A 21,952-nucleotide genomic window follows, 5' to 3' on the forward strand; every position below is an offset into this window, starting at 1 on the left:
GTGTCTTCCCTGCCTCCAGGTCAGAGAAAGGATCAGTCAGTGCAGGTTTACCAGGATGTCACCTCAATAAAAGACAATAAGCTGTAAGGAGAGGGTATTTGCTGTAAGAAGAGGGTATTTTCTGCCAGAAATGGGTATTTGCTGTAAGGAGAGGGTATTTGCTGTAAGGAGGAGGTATTTGCTCCAAGGCATAGGCATTTGCTGCAATGAGAGGGTATTTCTGTAAAGAGTGGGTATTTTTCTGTAAGGAGAGGGTATTTGCTGTAAAGAAGGTATTTGCTCTAAGGAGAGGGTATTTGCTATAAGGGGAGAGTATTTGCTGTAAGGAGTGGGTATTTGCTGTAAGGAGAGGGTATTTGCTGTAAGAAGAGGGTATTTGCTGCCAGAAGTTTTTGGTCCCACACGGAAGGTTGCTTAGGAAGTTTCAATCGTTAGGTATTAATATTGAAGTAGTAAAATGGATTCAGCAGTGGCTGGATGGGAGACACCAGAGAGTGGTGGTGGAAAACTGTTTGTCAGATTGGAGGCTGGTGACTAGTGGTGTGCCTCAGGGATCTGTACTGGGTCCAATGTTATTTGTCATATACATTAATGATCTGGATGATGGGGTGGTAAATTGGAGGAGTAAGTATGCTGATGATACTAAGATACATGGAATTGTGGATAATGAAGTAGGGTTTCAAAGCTTGCAGAGAGATTTAGGCCAGTTAGAAGAGTGGGCTGAAAGATGGCAGATGGAGTTTAATGCTGATAAATGTGAGGTGCTACACTTTGGTAGGACTAATCAAAATGGTAAATGGTAGGGCATTGAAGAATGCAGTAGAACAGAGGGATCTAGTATAATGGTGCATAGTTCCCTGAAGGTGGAAACTCATGTGGATAGGGTGGTGAAGAAAGCTTTTGGTATGCTGGCCTTTATAAATCAGAGCATTGAGTATAGGAGTTGGGATGTAATGTTGAAACTGTACAAGGCATTGGTGAGGCCAAATTTGGAGTATTGTGTACAGTTCTGGTCACCGAATTATAGGAAAGATGTCAAAAAAAATAGAGAGAGTACAGAGAAGATTTACTGGAGTGTTACCAGGGTTTCATCACCTAAGTTACAGAGAAAGGTTGAACAAGTTGGGTCTTTATTCTTTGGAACATAGAAGGTTGAAGGGGGACTTGATAGAGGTACTTAAAATTATGAGAGGGATAGATAGAGTTGACGTGGATAGGCTTTTTTCATTGAGAGTAGGGGAGATCCAAACAAGAGGACATGAGTTGAGAGTTAAAGGGCAAAAGTTTAGGGGTAACATGAGGGGGAACTTTACTCAGAGAGTGGTGGCTGTGTGGAACGAGCTTCCAGCAGAAGTGGTTGAGGCAGGTTCGATGTTGTCATTTAAAGTTAAACTGGACAGCTATATGGACAGGAAGGGAATGGAGGGTTATGGGCTGAGTGCAGGTCAGTGGGACTAGGTGTGAGTAAGAGTTCGGCACGGACTAGAAGGGCCAAGATGACCTGTTTCCATGCTGTAATTGTTATATGGTTATGGTTATAAGCTGTAATGAGAGCGTATTTGCTGTAAGGAGAGGGTATTTGCCCTAAGGGGAGGGTATTTGCTGTAAGGAATGGGTATTTGCTGTAAGGAGAGGGTATTTGCCCTAAGGGGAGGGTATTTGCTGTAAGGAATGGGTATTTGCTGTAAGGAGAGGGTATTTGCCCTAAGGGGAGGGTATTTGCTGTAAGGAATGGGTATTTGCTGTAAGGAATGGGTATTTGCTGTAAGGAGAGGGTATTTGCTCTAAAGAGAGGGTACTTGCTGTATGGAGAGGGTATTTGCTCCAAGGAGAATGTATTTGCTGTAAGGTGAGGGTATTTGCCCTAAGGGGAGGGTATTTGCTGTAAGGAGAGGGTATTTGCTCTAAAGAGAGGGTACTTGCTGTAAGGAGAGGGTATTTGCTCCAAGGAGAATGTATTTGCTGTAAGGTGAGGGTATTTGCTGCCAGAAGTGGATACTTGCTGTAAGGAGTGGGTATTTGCTGCAATGACAGGGTCTTTCCTGCAAGGAGTGGATATTGGCTGTAAAGAGAGGATATTTGCTGCCAGAAGTGGGTAGAGCTGTAAGAAGTGGATATTTGCTGTAAGGAGAGGGTATTTGCTCCAAGGAGAATGTATTTGCTGTAAGGTGAGGGTATTTGCTGCCAGAAGTGGATACTTGCTGTAAGGAGTGGGTATTTGCTGCAATGACAGGGTCTTTCCTGCAAGGAGTGGATATTGGCTGTAAAGAGAGGATATTTGCTGCCAGAAGTGGGTAGAGCTGTAAGAAGTGGATATTTGCTGTAAGGAGAGGGTATTTGCTGTAAGGTGAGGACATGAACTCTAAGGAGAGGGTATTTGCTGCTAGAAGTGGGTATTTGCTGCAACGAGAGGGTATTCGCTGTAAAGAGTGGGTATTTGCTGTAAGGAGAGGGTATTTGCTGCCAGAAGTGGTATAAGCTGTACTGAGAGGGTATTTGCTGTAAGAAGAGTGTATTTGCTGTACGGAGAGGGTAGATGCTGCTAGAAGTGGGTATTTGCTCTAAGGGGAAGGTATTTGCTCTCAGGAGAGGGTACTTGCTGTAAGGAGAGGGTATTTGCTGTTTGTTTTTCTTTTAACCAAACAGCTGGTTTTTTTCCTCTTTTTGTTTGTTATGGGGTTTTGATTTTGCTTTAGGTTAGCATAAAATATACCTTTTCAATATTATGGTTAATTTACTGTACATAGATATGGGGCATTTCAACCTTGTTTCTGTTTCTATAATATCATAATGTATATGTCATAAAAAAGGCACAGGATTATATATGTTTTAGTCAGGTATGTGTTTCCTTTCTCATTCCTAATAAGATACACTTCCAGTCTTTACCAGTTCATTTAATAAAGATAACATGCTATAATGGAGTGAAAATGAAGTGGAGAAAGAAAATATAGAGAAGCCAAAAGAAGTGCCCAAAATTTAGCAAACTAATTGTTTTAAGCAGTTAATTGTAATTATTGTTTTTTCTCATGTTCTTAATTTAAGCAGTAATAATGTATTATACTCTTTTTCAGAAAATCCAAGCTCACCTGAGCGACTTGAAGTTACAAATGTAACAAAAGACAGTGTTTCACTTGCCTGGTCAAAGCCAGAACATAATAGAAGCCGTAGGATCACAGGCTACCTCGTAGAAGCTCTTGAGAAAGGCCTGCAAAAGTGGGTTAAATGTGCCAATGTGAAGACTACATATCATGCTATACATGGTTTGAAACAAAATGTTGACTATTTTTTCAGATTTCTGCTGAAAATCCAGCTGGCCTACGTGATCCGAAGGAAATGGTTCTACCAATAACAGTTAAAGAACAACTTTCTAATTATTTTTCAAATATAATGTTAACACTTGTCGTGTGAGCTAACAGGTATTTCCAAGACCTCTGTCAGCCTCAGCTGAAAGACACCAACTTATGATGGTGGCAGCTAGATTACTGGCTACATCGTTGAAAAACGTGATTTGCCAAATGGTAGATGGATGAAAGCCAGCTTTACAAATGTTATTGAGACTCAATTTACTGTATCAGGCTTGACACAAGATGCACAGTATGAATTTCGTGTGTTTGCGAAGAATGCAGTTGGTTCAATAAGTAATCCATCTGAAGTTGTTGGACTTGTTACATGCCATGATACCTTTGGTAACTTTTTTTTATAACAATACATCTGAATTTTAAGGATTTTTGTGGGTAGTATTTCTAATAATAATGCTGTTATTAACTGTGATGCATAGGTACCCCTGAGGGTGGCTTGCCTTTGGAGTATGTGGATATTGTCAAGTTTAAGGCCAGTTCAGCCATAAAGATCAAAGTCGGTGTCTCTGGAAAGCCTTTGCCATCAATTGAATAGCATAGAACATAGAATAGTACAGTACAGGCCCTTCGGCCCACAATGTTGTGCCGACCCTTAAACCCTGCATCCCATATAACCCCCCACATTAAATTCCTCCATATACCTGTCTAGTAGTCTCCTAAATTTCACGAGTGTATCTGCCTCCACCACTGACTCAGGCAGTGCATTCCACACACCAACCACTCTCTGAGTAAAAAACCTTCCTCTAATATCCCCCTTGAACTTCCCACCCCTTACCTTAAAGCCATGTCCTCTTGTATTGAGTAGTGGTGCCCTGGGGAAGAGGTGCTGGCTGTCCACTCTATCTATTCCTCTTATTATCTTGTATACCTCTATCATGTCTCCTCTCATCCTCCTTCTCTCCAGAGAGTAAAATGCTAGCTCCCTTAATCTCTGATCATAATGCATACTCTCTAAACCAGGCAGCATCCTGGTAAATCTCCTCTGTACCCTTTCCAATGCTTCCACATCCTTCCTAGAGTGAGGCAACCAGAACTGGACACAGTACTCCAAGTGTGGCCTAACCAGAGTTTTATAGAGCTGCATCATTACCCCACGACTCTTAAACTCTATCCCTCGACTTATGAAAGCTAACACCCCATAAGCTTTCTTAACTACCCTATCTACCTGTGAGGCAACTTTCAGGGATCTGTGGAACATACCCCCAGATCCCCCTGCTCCTCCACACTTCCAAGTAACCTGCCATTTACTTTGTACTCTGCCTTGGAGTTTGTCCTTCCAAAGTGTACCACCTCACACTTCTCCGGGTTGAACTTCATCTGCCACTTCTCAGCCCACTTCTGCATCCTATCAATGTCTCTCTGCAATCTTCGACAATCCTCTACACTATCCACAACACCAACAACCTTTGTGTCGTCTGCAAACTTGCCAATCCACCCTTCTACCCCCACATCCTGGTCGTTAATAAAAATCACGAAAAGTAGAGGTCCCAGAACAGATCCTTGTGGGACACCAGTAGTCACAACCCTCCAATCAAATGTACTCCCTCCACCATGACTCTCTGCCTTCTGCAGGCAAGCCAATTCTGAATCCACTTGGCCAAACTATCCTGGATCCCATGGCTTCTGACTTTCTGAATAAGCCTACCGTGTGGAAACATGTCAAATGCCTTATTAAAATCCATATAGATCACATCCACTGCACTACCCTCATCTATATGCCTGGTCACCTCCTCAAAGAACTCTATCAGGCTTGTTAGACATGATCTGCCCTTCACAAAGCCATGCTGACTGTCCCTGATCAGACCATGATTCTCTAAATGCCCACAGATCCTATCTCTAAGAATCTTTTCCAACAGCTTTCCCACCACAGATGTAAGGCTCACTGGTCTATAATTACCCGGACTATCTGTACTACCTTTATTGAACAAGGGGACAACATTCGCCTCCCTCCAATCCTCCGGTACCTTTCACGTGGACAACGAGGACATAAAGATCCTAGCCAGAGGCTCAGCAATCTCTTCCCTCGCCTCGTGGAGCAGCCTGGGGAATATTCCATCAGGCCCCGGGGACTTATCTGTCCTAATGTATTTTAACAACTCCAACACCTCCTCTCCCTTAATATCAACATACTCCAGAACATCAACCTCACTGATACTGTCCTCACCGTCATCAAGTTCTCTCTCATTGGTGAATACCGAAGAGAAGTATTCATTGAGGATCTTGCTCATTTCCACAGCCTCCAAGCAAATCTTCCCACTTTTATCTCTAATTGGACTTATCTTCACTCCTGTCATCCTAAAAATGGTAAAGAACTTGAGACAAGTTCACAGGTCTTTATTGAAAACACAACTTACTCTGCAGCAGTAATGTGACGGGGTCCTGAATTACCCCCATGAACTGTGCTCGACTACCCCTATGAACTGTGCTTTTGAAGAGAGAGAGAGAGAGAGTTATTTAACACAAACACCTTGTTTTAAGAGGAAGAGAGACAAAGACTGTTCAGTTGTTTATACTTTCCCAAGGACATGGCCTGCTTGTACATTCTTACACAGACAGCAAAGGGAGGAGCTGTTTGAATGACAGTTGGTACTCAGTATGGTGAGATAAATAGAAGGTCAGATGATAGACCTGAGACACATTATTTTGGACAGTGAATGAGCTTTGTTGTGCCCACAGAAGAAATGGGTTTTTGGAGGATCGACCAGTGGCTCTTGCAGTGTGAAAAGGAAGTGACCGGTGGGGAGTTGTTTGTGCGTCCAAACCTCGCCTGGATTGATAGCTCCACCACAGAAGAATGGTCCCCTTTGTTGTGGTCACAGTCAGTGACTTTTAAAGGATTTCGGAGGACAACAGGAAGATCGACGGTGTCAGCTCACCTGAAGACACAAATCTCTCTCTCTCTCCATCACTACTCAACCCAATACCACGAACTGAACTGAACTTTACTCATCAGCGTAAGACTGCATATATTTACCCCTAGACTTGAAGAAGCTTGGTTTTCATATATATTCCACACTTACTTATATATATTCATTGCTAACACGAGGAATTCTGCAGATGCTGGAAATTCAAGCAACACATATCAAAGCAGCAGGCCAGGAAGCAACTCTATGAAGAGGTACAGCTGACTTTTCGGGCCGAGACCGTTCGTCAGGACTAATCAAACAGGTTAGCAATGATTATAGCAACACACATCAAAGTTGCTGGTGAACGCAGCAGGCCAGGCAGCATCTCTAGGAAGAGGTACAATCGACGTTTCGGGCCGAGACCCTTCATCAGGGCTAACTGAAGGAAGAGCTAGTAAGAGATTTGAAAGTGGGAGGGGGAGGGGGAGATCCAAAATGATAGGAGAAGACAGGAGGGGGAGGGATGGAGCCAAGAGCTGGACAGGTGATTGGCACTCCATCCTCCCTCCACCCCACTAGGAATAGGGTTCGCCTGGTCCTCACCTACCACCCCACCAGCCTCCGGGTCCAACATATTATTCTCCGTAACTTCTGCCACCTCCAACGGGATCCCACCACTAAGCACGTCTTTCCCTCCCCCCATCTCTGCTTTCTGCAGGGATCGCTCCCTACACAACTCCCTTGTCCATTCGTCCCCCCCATCCCTCCCCACCGATCTCACTCCTGGCACTTATCCGTGTAAGCGGAACAAGTGCTACACATGCCCTTACACTTCCTCCCTTACCACCATTCAGGGCCCCAAACAGTCCTTCCAGGTGAGGCGACACTTCACCTGTGAGTCGGCTGGGGTGATATACTGCGTCCGGTGCTCCCGATGTGGCCTTTTATATATTGGCGAGACCCGACGCACACTGGGAGACCGCTTTGCTGAACACCTACGCTCTGTCCGCCAGAGAAAGCAGGATCTCCCAGTGGCCACACATTTTAATTCCACATCCCATTCCCATTCTGATATGTCTATCCACGGCCTCCAACTATCTACTGTAGCCTCCAACCTGATGGCATGAACACTGACTTCTCTAACTTCTGCCAATGCCCCACCTCCCCCTTGTACCCCATCCGTTATTTATTCTTATACACACATTCTTTCTCTCTCTCTCCTTTTTCTCCCTCTGTCCTTCTGACTATACCCCTTGCCCATTCTCTGGGTTTTTTCCCTCCCTCCCCCTTTTCCTTCTTCCCGGGCCTCCTGTCCCACGATCCTCTCATATCCCTTTTGCCAATCAACTGTCCAGCTCTTGGTTCCATCCCTCCCCCTCCTGTCTTCTCCTATCATTTTGGATCTCCCCCCCCTCCCACTTTCAAATCTTTTACTAACTCTTCCTTCAGTTAGTCCTGATGAAGGGTCTCAGCCCGAAACGTCGATTGTACCTCTTCCTAGAGATGCTGCCTGGCCTGCTGTGTTCACCAGCAACTTTGATGTGTGTTGCTATAATCATTGCTAACCTGTTTGATTTATCTGCATTTATATTACTGTATTGCGTAGTTACTAATAAATATTATTAGTTAATAGCAATACTGGACTCCAAAGTGTTTTCCATCCCTCCTGGTTCTTTAACCCGCCACGGGCCCCTATCAAAATTGGGGCCTGCGGATGATATGAACAAATTGTTTGGGAGGCTTGTTTGAACTGATTGGGGAAAATCCCTTGTGATTTGGTTGTGTGGAATATCAGCAGAAATATAGTTGGAAGTTAATAAGTTTGTGGCAGAACCAACCCCCGAGGCATTGGATGATGCTAAGAGGGATGCACTGGTGGGAATTGCTCAAAAGTTAAGACTAAAGGTGACTACTAAAATGGGGAGAGCTCAGATGCTGACGATAATAGCCCAGTGTTATATAGATAAGGGAACGTTTGATGAGGAGGCGTTAGAATTATTTGCTGAAGGTAAGGTACATACTGAGGCTGAGGTTCAATGGAAATTGAAATTGCAATTAAAACAGCTCGAGGCTGCTGAAGCAGAAAAGCAGAGGATTCATGAGGCCAGAGAGGCAGACAAACAGAGAGAGTTTGAGAGGGAGATGGCACGGCAAGGAGTTCCAGTGCCAATCTGTAGTAGGGAGTCAGTTGTACCGTTTAATATCAGCCAAGAAATTAAGTTGGTACCTTCATTTGAGGAAACAGAAATCAATAGGTATTTCCTACATTTTGAAAAAGTGGCCATAAGTCGGAACTGGCCAAGAGATCAGTTCTATTACAAAGTGTGATTAAGGAGAAGGCTCAACGAGTGTATTTGGTGTTGTCTGTTGCAGACGCAAGTAATTATAATGTAGTGAAAGGTGCTATACTTAAAGTTTACGAGTTGGTCCCAGAGGCATACAGGCAAAGGTTCCGAAATTTGAGGAAGCCTTGGGACCACATGTATTTAGAGTTTGCCAGTGAGATGCAGATGTACTTTGATCGCTGGTGTACCTCATGTTACGTACCCCGTAACTGGGTTGCCAAACCAGCAGAAATGGATCACTCAGTTGGAGTCTGGATTACGGAAACTAAGGAAGTTTTATTAGAGAAATAAGCAACACAGTACTCTAATAGTAAGGATATAAATGCAACAGGTTAGCAATGAATAAACACACATGTACACAGAACTAGGATAATAGGATCAATCAAACTCTATCGTCGTCTAGGGGTAAATGACCAGTTTCAAAGTGACAGAGTTCAGTTTAGTTCAGTTCGCAATAATCGCTGTCGCCGTGGGAAAGAGAGAGAGAGAGCGAATGAATATTCAAATCGGATTCCAAACAGACCTTCGATATTCCTCACAGTCAGCTTTCGGCGAGCCCTTTGTAATGTCTTCTGAGGTCACCGACTGTGACCCCTCCATTTCAGATATGATCATTCCTCTGCAGTGAACCTGGCACCCAGGCAAGGGCGGACACACACCAGGTTCCCGCCAATCGTACCTTTCCACCTGTGCATCTATGGCTTGGTCCCGCGACCAGCCCTCCAAAAACTCCCACCGACTTGTGGGAGGCGCACCGCTTCCAGGGTCTCGTTACCTCGTGGTGTCATGTGTGTCCTGCCTTAGCGAACCTGTCCCTTTTTATCCCCCTGCTGGGGTATCGCCTGTCCATCACACTTCAAACAGTTCAGGGTTCAAAAAGGAGCCGATCTTGACAGCTCTCAGACCGTGTCTCCTTCCGTTAAACTCTCCCGTCTCTTCATTAACATTTCCAAATGCTGCTCCATTGTTTTCCTTATCTCTCTTTCTCCTGAAGACAGGTGGCAGATCAACTGCTGATCCCACTGGTGCCAGCACAGGACAGCTAACATCTTAATCTATGTGTACTCTTTGTAACCCTCTTTCGTCACACTCAAAAGGGGCAAGTGAAGATATTGACAACCTGAAAGAGTTGATATTGATTGAACAGTTTAAAGGTTGCGTCCCTGATGGTATAAGGATGTACTTGGATGAGAGAGAAGCAGCAATACTGTCAGAGTCAGCTAGATCAGCAGACGAGTATGCCTTAACTCATAAGGTCAGGTTTGTTCCGAATAGGAGTTCTCAAAAGGGTAATAGGGTAATCCACTGGCTAAACCAGAAAGTAAACCAGGGACTAGTGACAAAAGTAAGGAGGAAGGAAAGCAGTCAGGGGGAAAATTTCCCAGTTTCAAGTGTTATTTTTGTGGGAAACCTGGTCATGTGGCATCCAATTGTTTTGCTATGAAAAGGGAAAAAGGAAAAGAGAAAGAGAAAACCCCAAATGCCTGCGTTCAGACGGTTAAAACACCGCTGAAGAAGGAAGAGTCTGACTGAGTTCAAGAGGGACTTGAGAGATTTATTTCAAATGGGTTTGTGTCTGTGAAGGAGGGGTCAACCCTAGTTCCAGTGAGAATCTGGAGAGATACTGGAGCTTTTCAGTCACTAATATTAAAGAATGTTTTGGAATTTGGTGCTGAGACGGAGACTGGGGAAGTAAATATTATCAAGGGCATTGGACAGGGAACTGAGGCCGTGCCTTTGCATAAGATAATTTTGGAATGCGACTCTGTATCCAGACCAGTCACAATAGGGGTACGATCTGAACTACAGATAGACAATGTTAATGTCTTACTCGGTAATGACCTTGCAGGTGGAGATGTTTTCCCAGCAGTTCAGCTCACAAGTAAGCCTGCTGCCTATAGATGCTGATGTGTATCCCGTATGCGCAGTGACCCAAAGCATGTCCAGAAAAGCTGCTGATGCTAATATTGATTTATTCGAGACTTTCCTAACGTTCCTATACCAACAGGACTTAGAAGGTAGCAAGGCAGAGGAGAGTAAGGAGGAAGGAAGAGACTTGTCCTTATCGAGGAAGGAAGAGACTTGTCCTTATCGAGGAAGGAATTTATAGAGGAACAGAATAAAGATCCTGAAATTGTGGCTTTAAAAGAGACAACTCTTTATGAGGATGAAATTCAGAAAGAGACAGCGGGATATTACCTTAAAGATGGGGTGTTGATGAGGAAGTGGAGACCAGCCACTGTGCCTGCAAGTGAGGATTGGGTATTGTGCATCAGGTGGTGGTTCCAAAGGCTTACAGGGCTGAAATTTTAATCCTGGCCCACAAGATGCCTTTAGGGGGACATTTTGGAGTAAAGAAGATTGTGCACAGAATTATGAGGGAATTTTATTGGCCTAACATGAGGAAAGATACTGCAGAGGGTGTCATACCTGCCAGGTAGTGGGAAAACCTAACCAGGCCATCCCAAAGGCACCACTTCAGCCAATACCTGCTTTTGGTGAACCTTTTTCTAGGGTCATAGTGGATTGCGTAGGCCTATTGCCAAAGACTGCAGCTCGTCATCAGTACTTGTTAACAATTATGTGTGCTGCACCTAGGTTCCTTGAAGCTGTGCCTCTCAGAAACATCCAGGCCAAGACTGTGGTAAAGGCACTCAGCAAGTTTTTCGCACTGGTAGGTTTACCTAAGGAAATTCAATCTGACAAGGGTAGTAACTTTACTTCAAGAACATTCCAACAAATAGTTTCTGAGCTGGGGGGCTAAACAAATTGTGTCATCTAGAGCCTGCACAGCGAGAGCAATTGCAGGAACTAATTAGCAAGCATAAAGACTTATTTCCTGACATTCCAAGATGGTGCACAGGTGCAGTGCATAACATCATTATAAATTCAACCCAGCCCATAAAACAACATCCTTACAGAATGAACTTTGAGAAAAGCAAAGGCGTTGAAAAAGATATTGGCTACATGCTAGCAACCGGTATCATTAGGCAATCTACCTCAGACTGGGCGTTGCCCTGCGTCCTTGTCCCTAAGATGGACAGTAGCATGAGATTCTGTACTGACTACAGGAAAATGAATGCAATAACCAAAACAGATGCTTGTCCAATCCCAAGAGTGGATGACTGTATTGATAAAGTGGGAAAGGCTAAGTACCTCACAAAAATTGATCTGTTAAAAGGATATTGCTGTGTTCCTTTGACCGATAGGGCCAGAGAAATCTCAGTGTTTGTCACACCTTTGGGGCTACATGAATATAATGTTTTACCTTTCGGGATGTAAAAATGCTCCAGGGACATTTCAAAGAATCATCAATTCTGTGATTAGAGGTTTAGAAAGTACAGGGGCTTACATCAATGATTTAGTGGTCTGGAATGACACGTGGGAAGAGCATATTGCAGCAGTAGCAAAACTGTTTGACAAACTTTCCAAGGCCAATCTTACTGTGAACCTCGCTAAAAGTGAGTTTGGCCATGCCACCATTACATATCTGGACTACATGGTAGGCCAGGGCCTACTGGCTCCTGTAGAGGCCAAGGTTCAAGCTATTGCTAAGGTTCCTGTTCCAACCGGCAAGAAAGCTTTGAGAAGGTTTTTGGAAATGGTTGGGTTTTATCATAAGTTTTGTAAGAACTTTGCTGACGTCGCTCTCCCCTGAACAAAACTCTTAGGGAAGAGTGAAAGATTTGTATGGAATGACCTTTGTCAGGAGGGATTTGAACGTCTGAAAACCATCCTGTGTTATCATCCTGTGCTCAAAGCACCTGATTTTTCTAAACCATTCTCAATAGCAACAGACGCTAGTGACGAAGCTGCTGGGGCAGTACTGTTACAGAATGGTGTGGATGACATTGAGCATCCAGTAGCTTATTTCTCAAAGAAATTTAATGTGCACCAGAAAAATTATTCAACTGTTGAAAAGGAATTGTTAGCACTTATTCTGGCCTTACAACATTTTGAGGTTTATGTTTGTCCTGCTCAGAGACCCTTTGTGGTTTACACGGATCATAATCCATTGGTGATTCTAAGTAAGATGAAGGATAAGAATTTAAAAATGCAAACAACAGGAATTCTGCAGATGCTGGAAATTCAAGCAACACACATCAAAGTTGCTGGTGAATGCAGCAGGCCAGGCAGCATCTCTAGGAAGAGGTACAGTCGACGTTTCTGACGAAGGGTCTCGGCCTGAGACGTTGACTGTACTTCTTCCTAGAGATGCTGCCTGGCCTGCTGCGTTCACCAGCAACTTTGATGTGTGTTGCTTTAAGGATAAAAATAGAAGGTTGTTAAATTGGAGTCTGATATTGCAAGAATATGACTTAAAAATCAAACATGTGAAAGGTACTGACAATATTATAGCTGATTGTTTATCCAGATGTTAAGTTGGAAATTGTACACGTTTTGCTCTGTCATCTGATGATTATATGTATTGTTTCAAACTCTGAAATTTCCAGTTAAACCAAAAATTTCACCTTTGCCAAAATTTTTTTTGAAGGAAAGGGGTGTGACAGATCCTGAATTACCCCTATAAACTGTGCTCGACTACCGCTATGAACTGTGCTTTTGAAGAGAAAGAGAGTTATTTAACACAAACACCTTGTTTTAAGAGGAAGAGAGACAAAGACTGCTCAGTTGTTTATACTTTCCCAAGGACATGGCCTGCTTGTACATTCTTACACAGACAGCGAAGGGAGGAGCTGTTTGAATGACAGTTGGTACTCAGTACGGTGAGATAAATAGGTCAGATGATAGACCTGAGACACATGATTTTGGACAGTGAATGAGCTTTGTTGTGCCCACAGAAGAAATGGGGTTTTGGAGGATCGATCAGTGGCTCTTGCTGTGTGAAAAGGAAGTGACTGGTGGGGAGTTGTTTGTGTGTCCAACCCTGCCTGGATTGATAGCTCCACCACAGAAGAGCGGTCCCCTTTGTTGTGGTCACAGTCAGTGACTTTTAAAGGATTTTGGAGGACAATGGGAAGATCGACGGTGTCAGCTCACCTGAAGACTCAAATCTCTCTCTCTCCATCACTACTTAACTCAATACCACGAACTGAACTGAACTTTACTCATCATCGTAAGATTGTATCTATTTACCCCTAGACTTGAAGAAGCTTGGTTTTCATATATATTCCACACTTTCTTCTATATAATCATTGCTAACCTGTTTGATTTATCTGCATTTATATTACTGTATTGCGTAGTTACTAATAAATATTATTAGTTAATAGCAATACCGGACTCCAAAGTGTTTTCCATCTCTGCTGGTTCTTTAACCCGTCACGGGGTACATGACAGTAATTATTAAGGATGCCAGTCGTATCGACAGTGGAAGCTACGAAATCAAGCTTAAAAATCCCATAGGCTCAGCATCAGGAACAATCAGGTTACAAATTCTAGGTAAGTAGATCGTTTGGGCTCTTATAAATTGAAGACTATCTGTAGAACAATACATTTTTCAGGAGTTCAGCACTGATTTTGTTCTACTTCACAGACAAACCTGGACCCCCACTTGGGCCTGTAAACTTCACAAGTGTTACAGCCGAGAAGATCACAATCGCATGGGGTGCTCCAACAGATGATGGTGGTGCACCTGTCACCCACTATATTGCTGAAAAACGTGAGACAAGTCGAGTTGTATGGTCTCTCATTTCAGAAAAGATGGAGCATTCTATTGTTACCGTAAGGAATATCATTAAAGGCAATGAATATGTGTTTCGTATTCAGGGTGTGAACAAATATGGTGTTGGTGAGCCACTGCAATCTGACGCTGTTATCACTAAGGATGCATTTGGTAAGAAAACAAAACAGGTTATTTTTACAGTGACTACTTTTCTTAATATTTACATAAACGTTAATTACATACCCTTTTTTCAATAGTTATACCCAGGCAACCAAGCATGCCTGAAGTATCCATGGTAACTAAGCAAACAATGACTGTAAGCTGGAAGAAGACCCACTGTTGATGGTGGTAACAAAATCAGTGGCTATATCTTGGAAAGACGTGAAAGAAAGAGTCTATGATGGCTTAAGGTTACCAAAGAACCCATCCGTGAACCCATCTGCAAAAGGTTTTTGGGCTTACAGAGGGAAATGAGTATCAGTACCAAGTATGTGCCATCAATGCACTGCAGCAGAAGAAGGTCCCTACTCTGATTCTTCTGATTTCTATAAAGCTGCTGATCCAATTGGTATGTAAAATTAATGTGAAGTTTTTCAATATTAAGCAAACAGTAGCTGCGTCTCACCAGTTAATTCATTCAAATACTCTCACTTTTATGTGTAGATCCACCTGGCCAATCAACGAAACTGAAGATCATTGACAGTACTAAATCTTCCATCACACTTGGCTGGGTTAAACCTGTCTACGACGGAGGAAGCGCAATAACAAGCTATATCATTGAAAAGAAGGAAGCCGAAGAGCAACAGTGGACAGTAATTACTTCCAAGGGTGAAGTCAGAACTACAGAATATGTTGTGTCCCAATTAACACTTGGTGTAAACTACTACTTCCGTGTTAGCGCAGTTAGTACTGCTGGTAAAGGGGAGCCAATTGAAATGGCAGAACCTACTGACATACTGGGTAAATTCACGACATATAAAATGCATTGATTCTATATAACGTCTATATGTAAATATTTTCAGATCTTTATTTATATCTTTATATTCTGCAGAGGAGCCAGAGATTGATCTTGGTGTTGCACTCAGAAATTCCATATCAGCAAAATCAGGAGAAAATGTAGAAATTATGATACCTTTCAAAGGCTGTCCTCATCCAAATGTCACCTGGAGAAAGGGTGAGAAAAATATTAACACTGATGAAAGATACACCATCTATAATACTGAGTCATCTACACTTCTCACTATTCCTGAGGTCACCCGTGAAGATACTGGCAAGTATATTTTGACAATTAAAAATGGTGTTTGAGAAGCCAAATCAACATTTGTAAATGTTAAAGTCCTTAATTCTCCAGGACCTTGTCAGAAGTTACATGTTAAGCACGTGTCCAGAGGTACAATCACATTAGTTTGGGAACGAACTCTCATTAATGGTGGTGCTGAAATTGTCAGCTATGTGATTGAAAAGAGAGATGCAACAAAAAGGGCCTGGTCAAGTGTCACAAGCAAATGTTGCAATACAACTTTTAAGATTACCCACTTGTCAGAGAAGAGCTCATTCTTTTTCCGAGCACTAGCAGAGAATGAGACTGAATTTGGTGAGCCTTGTGAGACAAGCCACTGAAGTACCAGGGCCGGTCAAAGATCTTGTGATGAAAGACTCAACAAAATTATCTGTCTTGTTACAATGGAACAAACCCGACTACAATGGAGGCAGCATAATTACAGAATATGTAATTGAAAAGAAATTGAATGAGGAAAAAGAATGGTCACATGCTGGAATTTCCAAAGTCTGTACCTTCGAAATTACTAAATTAAAGGAGTTAACAGTAGTTGAGTTCCGAGTCTTTGAGAAAAATGAAAAGGGGTAGTGCTATATGTCATTTCACCTGAAGCTGACTTATCTGAAATACCAGGAGGACAAATTAGTGTAAGAATTGGATATAATGTTCACGTTGATCTGCCGTATAGAGGTAAACCTCGACCAAGTATCAAATGGGAGAAAGAAAATATTCCATGAAAAGAAAGTGAACAAATCTGGTACACAAAACAGAAAACAAAATCACCATAAGACCATAAGACAAAGGAGCAGAAGTCGGCCATTTGGCCCATCGAGTCTGCTCCGCCATTTTATCATGAGCTGATCCATTCTCCCATTTAGTCTCACTCCCCCACCTTCTCACCATAACCTTTGATGCCCTGGCTACTCAGATAGCTATCAATCTCTGTCTTAAATACATCCAATGACTTGGCCTCCACTGCTGCCCGTGGCAACAAATTCCATAGATTCACCACCCTCTGACAAAAAAAAATTTCTTCGCATTTCTGTTCTGAATGGGCGCCCTTCAATCCTTAAGTCATGCCCTCTCGTACTCGACTCCCCCATCATGGGAAACAACTTTGCCACATCCACTCTGTCCATTCCTTTCAACATTCGAAATGTTTCTATGAGGTCTCCCCTCATTCTGCTAAACTCCAAGGAATACAGTCCAAGAGCGGACAAACGTTCCTCATATGTTAACCCTCTCATTCCTGGAGTCATTCTAGTGAATCTTCTCTGTACCCTCTCCAACGTCAGCAACGTAAGGAGACCAAAACTGCCCACAGTACTCCAAGTGAGGTCTCACCAGCGCCTTATAGAGCCTCAATGTCACCTGCTCCTATACTCTATTCCTCTAGAAATGAATGCCAACATTGCATTCGCCTTCTTCACTACCGACTCAACCTGGAGGTTAATCTTAAGGGTATCCTGTACGAGGACTCCCAAGTCCCGTTGCATCTCAGAACTTTGAATTCTTTCCCCATTTAAACAATAGTCTGCCCGTTTATTTCTTCTGCCAAAGTGCATAACCATACACTTTCCAACATTGTATCTCATTTGCCACTTTTTTGCCCATTCTTCCAATCTATCCAAGGCTCTCTGCAGACTCTCCGTTTCCTCAGTACTACTGGCCCCTCCACCTATCTTCGTATTGTCAGCAAACTTAGCCAAAAAACCATGTATTCCATAATCCAAATCATTGATGTACAATGTAAAAAGAAGCGGCCCCAACACGGACCCCTGTGGAACACCACTGGCAACTGGCAGCCCAACCAGAAAAGGATCCCTTTATTCCCACTCTCTGTTTCCTGCCAATCAGCCAACGCTCTATCCACATATGTAACTTTCCTGCAATTCCATGGGCTCTTATCTTATTAAGTAGCCGCATGTGTGGCACCTTGTCAAAGGCCTTCTGTAAATCCAAATATACAACATCCACTGCATCTCCTTTGTCTAGCCTACTTGTAATTTCCTCAAAAAATTGTAATAGGTTTGTCAGGCAGGATTTTCCTTTAAGGAATCCATGCTGAGTTCTGCCTATCTTGTCATATGCCTCCAGGTACTCTGTAACCTCATCTTTGACAATCGACTCCAACAACTTCCCAACCACCGATGTCAAGCTAACAGGTCGATAATTTCCTTTTTGCTTCCTTGCCCCCTTCTTAAATAGTGGAGTGACATTTGCAATCTTCCAGTCCTCCGGAACCATGCCAGAATCTATCAATTTTTGAAAGATCATCGCTAATGCCTCCGCAATCTCCACAGCTACTTCCTTCAGAACATGAGGGTGCATTCCATCTGGTCCAGGAGATTTATCTGCCTTTAGCCTATTCAGCTTCCTGAGTACTTTCTCTGTCGTAATTGTGACTGCGCACACTTCTCTTCCCTGCTACCCTTGAGTGTCCGGAATACTGCTGATGTCTTCCTCAGTGAAGACTTGATGCAAAATATTCGTTCAGTTCCTCTGCCATCTCCTTATCTCCCATTACAATTTCTCCAGCATCATTTTCTATTGGTTCCATATCTACTTTCACCTGTCTTTTACTCTTTATATACTTGAAAAAGCTTTTAGTATCCTCTTTGATATTATTTGCTAGCTTCCGTTCATAGTTATCTTTTCCCTCTTAATGACCTTCTTAGTTTCCTTTTGTAAGCTTTTAAAAACTTCTCAATCCTCGGTCTTCCCACTAATTTTTGCTTCCTTGTATGCCCTCCTTTGCTTTAACTTTGGCTTTGACTTCTCTTGTCAACCACGGTTGCATCCCTTTTCAATGCAAAAATTTCTTCTTTTACGGAATATACTTGTCTGGCACCTTCCTCACTTCTCGCATAAACTCCAGCCACTGCTGCTCTGCCGTCTTTCCTGCCAGTGTCCCTTTCCAGTCAACTTTGGCCAGTTCCTCTCTCATGCCACTGTAATTTCCTTTACTCCACTGAAATACCGACACATCAGATTTCGGCTTCCCTTTTTCAAATTTCACAGTGAACTCAATCATGTTATGATCACTGCCTCCTCAGGGTTCCTTCACCTCAATCTCTCTAATCACCTCCGGTTTATTGCACATTACCCAATCCAGTACAGCCGATCCCCTAGTGGGCTCAACAACAAGCTGTTCTAAGAAGCCATCTCGCAGACATTCTACAAATTCTCTCTCTTGAGATCCAGTGCTGACCTGATTTTCCCAATCCACTCGCATGTTAAAATCCCCCACAATTATCATAACACTGCCCTTCTGACAAGCCTTCTTTATTTCCTGTTGTAATTTGTAGTCCACATCACTGCAGCTGTTTGGAGGCCTATAAATAACTGCCATCAGTTTACCCCTCCGATTTCTTAGCTCAACGCATAAAGATTCACATTAAATATCAAGAATGTCAAGAAAGGACATGGTACACCTTGATCCTAGATAATGCAATTTCAGGAAAGTCATACAACTTTACTGTGATTATCCTTGGTCCTCTGTTGAAGCCTAAAGGTCCAATTAGATTTGATGAAATCAGATCTGAAAGTGTCATAATTTCATGGGATGCACCTGATGATAATGATGGAGGAAATGAGATTACTAGCTACAGCACTGAAAAACGTGAAACCTCACAAACAAATTGGAAAGTGGTTTGTTCTAGTGTGGCCAGGACAAACGTTAAAGTTACCAAACTGGTTAAAGATCTAGAATATCAATTTAGAATTTATGCTGAAAATAGATACGGAGTAAGCCAGCCACTTAATTCAATGGCAGTTATAGCAAAACATCAGTTCAGACTTCCCGGACCACCTGGAAAGCCTGTCACAATGTCACTTGTGATTGTATGACAATCTCATGGGATGCACCACTATATGATGGTAGTTCAGAAGTCACTGGATATCATGTTGAGAAGAAAGAAAGGAACAACATCTTATGGCAAAAAGTCAACAGAAATCCTATTTCTGGCAGAGAATACAGAATTTTAGGACTTACTGAAGGCCTGGAATATCAATTTCCAGTTTATTCTGAAAACAGTGTTGGATTGAGCCTAGCTGGTGAACCAAGCAAATTCACCTTGGCTGTCTCACCTGTTGGTAAGTAACATTTGTCCATTTTTGTATTACTTATATTGAAACATAATAGGTAACATTATTATTGATTGTCACTCCTTATCCTGACTACTTGTAAAATTTCTTCATCAGATCCACCTGGCAGACCAGATTATATTGACGTGACAAGAAACACTGTAACACTTAAGTGAGATCCACCTCCTTGTGATGGAGGTAGTAAAATCATGGCATATAGTGTTGAAAAGTGGCAAGGATGAGGTCGCTGGCTGTGGTGCAACTTTATTGATATCACTGAATGCCAATATACAGTGTCTGGCCTAAGTCCTGGTGATGGTTATGAATTCCATATCATTGCTAGAAATGCTGTCGGCACAGTGAGTCCACCTTCTCAATCATCAGGAAACATTATGACAAGGGATGAGAACAGTAAGTACTTATAAAAACTGATTAGTTTGTATCTAGTATTGTATGTAGTTGTAATGTCTTTGAAATGTCAACTTGACAATAACTCATCTGTTTCTTTTATAGTACCACCATCAATTGAATTTGGTGCTGAACATTTTGAAGGCATGACAGTAAAATCTGGTGAGAGTATTCGACTCAAGGTGCATGTCAAAGGTCACCCATTACCTCAAGTAACCTGGTATAAGCATGGAAAGGAAATTGAGAAGAGATTAATGATGGACATTGGGTCTAGTTCTGTCTTTGTTAGAGACAGCAACCGAGGTTATCGTGGCATATATTCCGTGGAAGCCAAGAATGCTTCAGGCATCCAGAAAGCTGATATTCATGTCAGAGTTCAAGGTACTTAGAGGAAATTAACAACTTATGTTCCTCTTTAATATTTTAGTGTGTTGAATATTTTTGTTCACTTCCTGGAGCATTAACATTTCTGATTTTGTTTAGACACTCCTGGACCTATTCGATTTACCAACATTACTGGAGAAAAACTTACATTGTGGTGGACTCCACCAGATAATGATGGCTGTGCTGTCGTTAGCAATTATGTAATAGAAAAATGTGAGACACGTTGATTTACGTGGGCATTGGTCACTAGCCTGTTCATACACGGTCACCAAGTTAATTAAGGGGAATGAGTACCAATTCCGAATTTCAGCCGTCAACAAATTTGGCGTTGGCAGACCACTCGATTCAGAGCCAGTTATTGCACAGATACAATATAGTATGTGTGTTTCAGAATTTGTAATTGACACTCTATTGGCAATCAATTGGAAGTACTTAATTATTAGTCCTTATCTGTCAAACCAGTTCTAATTAGTTAATTTTTCTTTTGTTTCACAGCTGTGCCTGATGCACCCGGTATACCAGAACCAACTCATGTTTCAGGAGAAACTATTACTCTTACTTGGTCAAGACCAAAATCAGATGGAGGGAATGAAATTCTGCATTACGTCCTCGAACGGCGTGAGAAGAAGAGTCTGCGCTGGGTTAAAATATCCAGCAAAAGACCAATCACTGAAAACTAAATTAAAGTGGCTAACCTCATAGAAGGAGATTAATATGAATTCTGTGTCATGGCTGAAAATAATGCTGGGGTGGGCCCTTCAAGTGATATTTCTAGACTTATTAAATGTAGGGAGCCAGTAAATCCACCAAGTGCAACTACCATTGTTAAGAGTCACAGATACATTACAGTCACGTTCTGTAAGTTTGGAATGGGCTCGGCTTGTCTTTGACGGAGGCATGGAAATTATTGGCTACATAATTGAAATGTGCAAGGCCAGTCTTGGAGATTGGCACAAGGTTAACATAGAAGCATCTGTCAATACCAATTACACAATCACTGAATTGGAATCTGGTGAAAAGTACAAGTTCCGTGTCTCTGCTGTTAATGGTGCAGGAAAAGGAGAAAGTTGTGAAATTTCTGCTCCAGTACTAGCTATAGACAGGTTAACATCACCAGAAATTGAGACGGATGCCAGTTTCAAACAAATTCATATTGTTCGAGCTGGCAGTGCAATTTAGCTATGTGTTGCCTTCCGAGGTAGGCCAGTTCCTGTTGCCACTTGGTAAAAAGCAGATTCATCCATTGGTGTACATGTTCATATTAACACCACAGACACAAACAGCACCTTAACAATAGAGAACTGCAATAGGTATGATGCTGGAAAGTATACTCTTACCGTGGAAAACAGCAATGGTAGCAAGTCTATGACTTTCACTGTTAAAGTACAAGACACTCCAGGTCCACAAGGACCAATTACATTCAAAGATGTCTCTCAAGGTGGGATGTGGGATGTGGGATGCTCCTATTCACGATGGAGGTTCGGATATCCATCATTATGTATACCTTTTCAATATTATGGTTAATTTACTATACATAGATATGGGGCATTTCAACCTTGTTTCTGTTTCCATAATATCATAATGTATTTTGTATTCGTCTATGCAAGTAATTAATAAAAATA

At 42.4% G+C, this 21,952-nt stretch overlaps 2 protein-coding genes across 3 annotated transcripts in view; one reads left to right on the top strand and one right to left on the bottom strand.

Annotated features, from left to right (window-relative positions):
* Positions 1–8,122: 8,122 nt before the first annotated feature.
* LOC134352523 (titin-like) lies at positions 8,123–21,010 on the top strand. The gene is given in 6 exon segments (XM_063059790.1): positions 8,123–8,213; positions 19,899–19,949; positions 20,052–20,327; positions 20,430–20,577; positions 20,579–20,706; positions 20,826–21,010. Coding segments are annotated over 6 exon segments (879 nt in total).
* The window catches only part of LOC134352869 (reticulon-2-like), a 269,961-nt gene continuing 263,189 nt past the window's right edge, over positions 15,181–21,952 (bottom strand). For both annotated transcript variants that reach the window (XM_063060408.1, XM_063060409.1), the window contains exon 12: positions 15,181–15,336. The gene's annotated coding sequence lies outside the window, so the exon portion shown is untranslated. The remainder of the gene's footprint in view (positions 15,337–21,952) is intronic.

This window comes from Mobula hypostoma, chromosome 10 (genome assembly GCF_963921235.1).
Source record: "Mobula hypostoma chromosome 10, sMobHyp1.1, whole genome shotgun sequence".
Lineage (NCBI taxonomy): Eukaryota > Metazoa > Chordata > Chondrichthyes > Myliobatiformes > Myliobatidae > Mobula > Mobula hypostoma.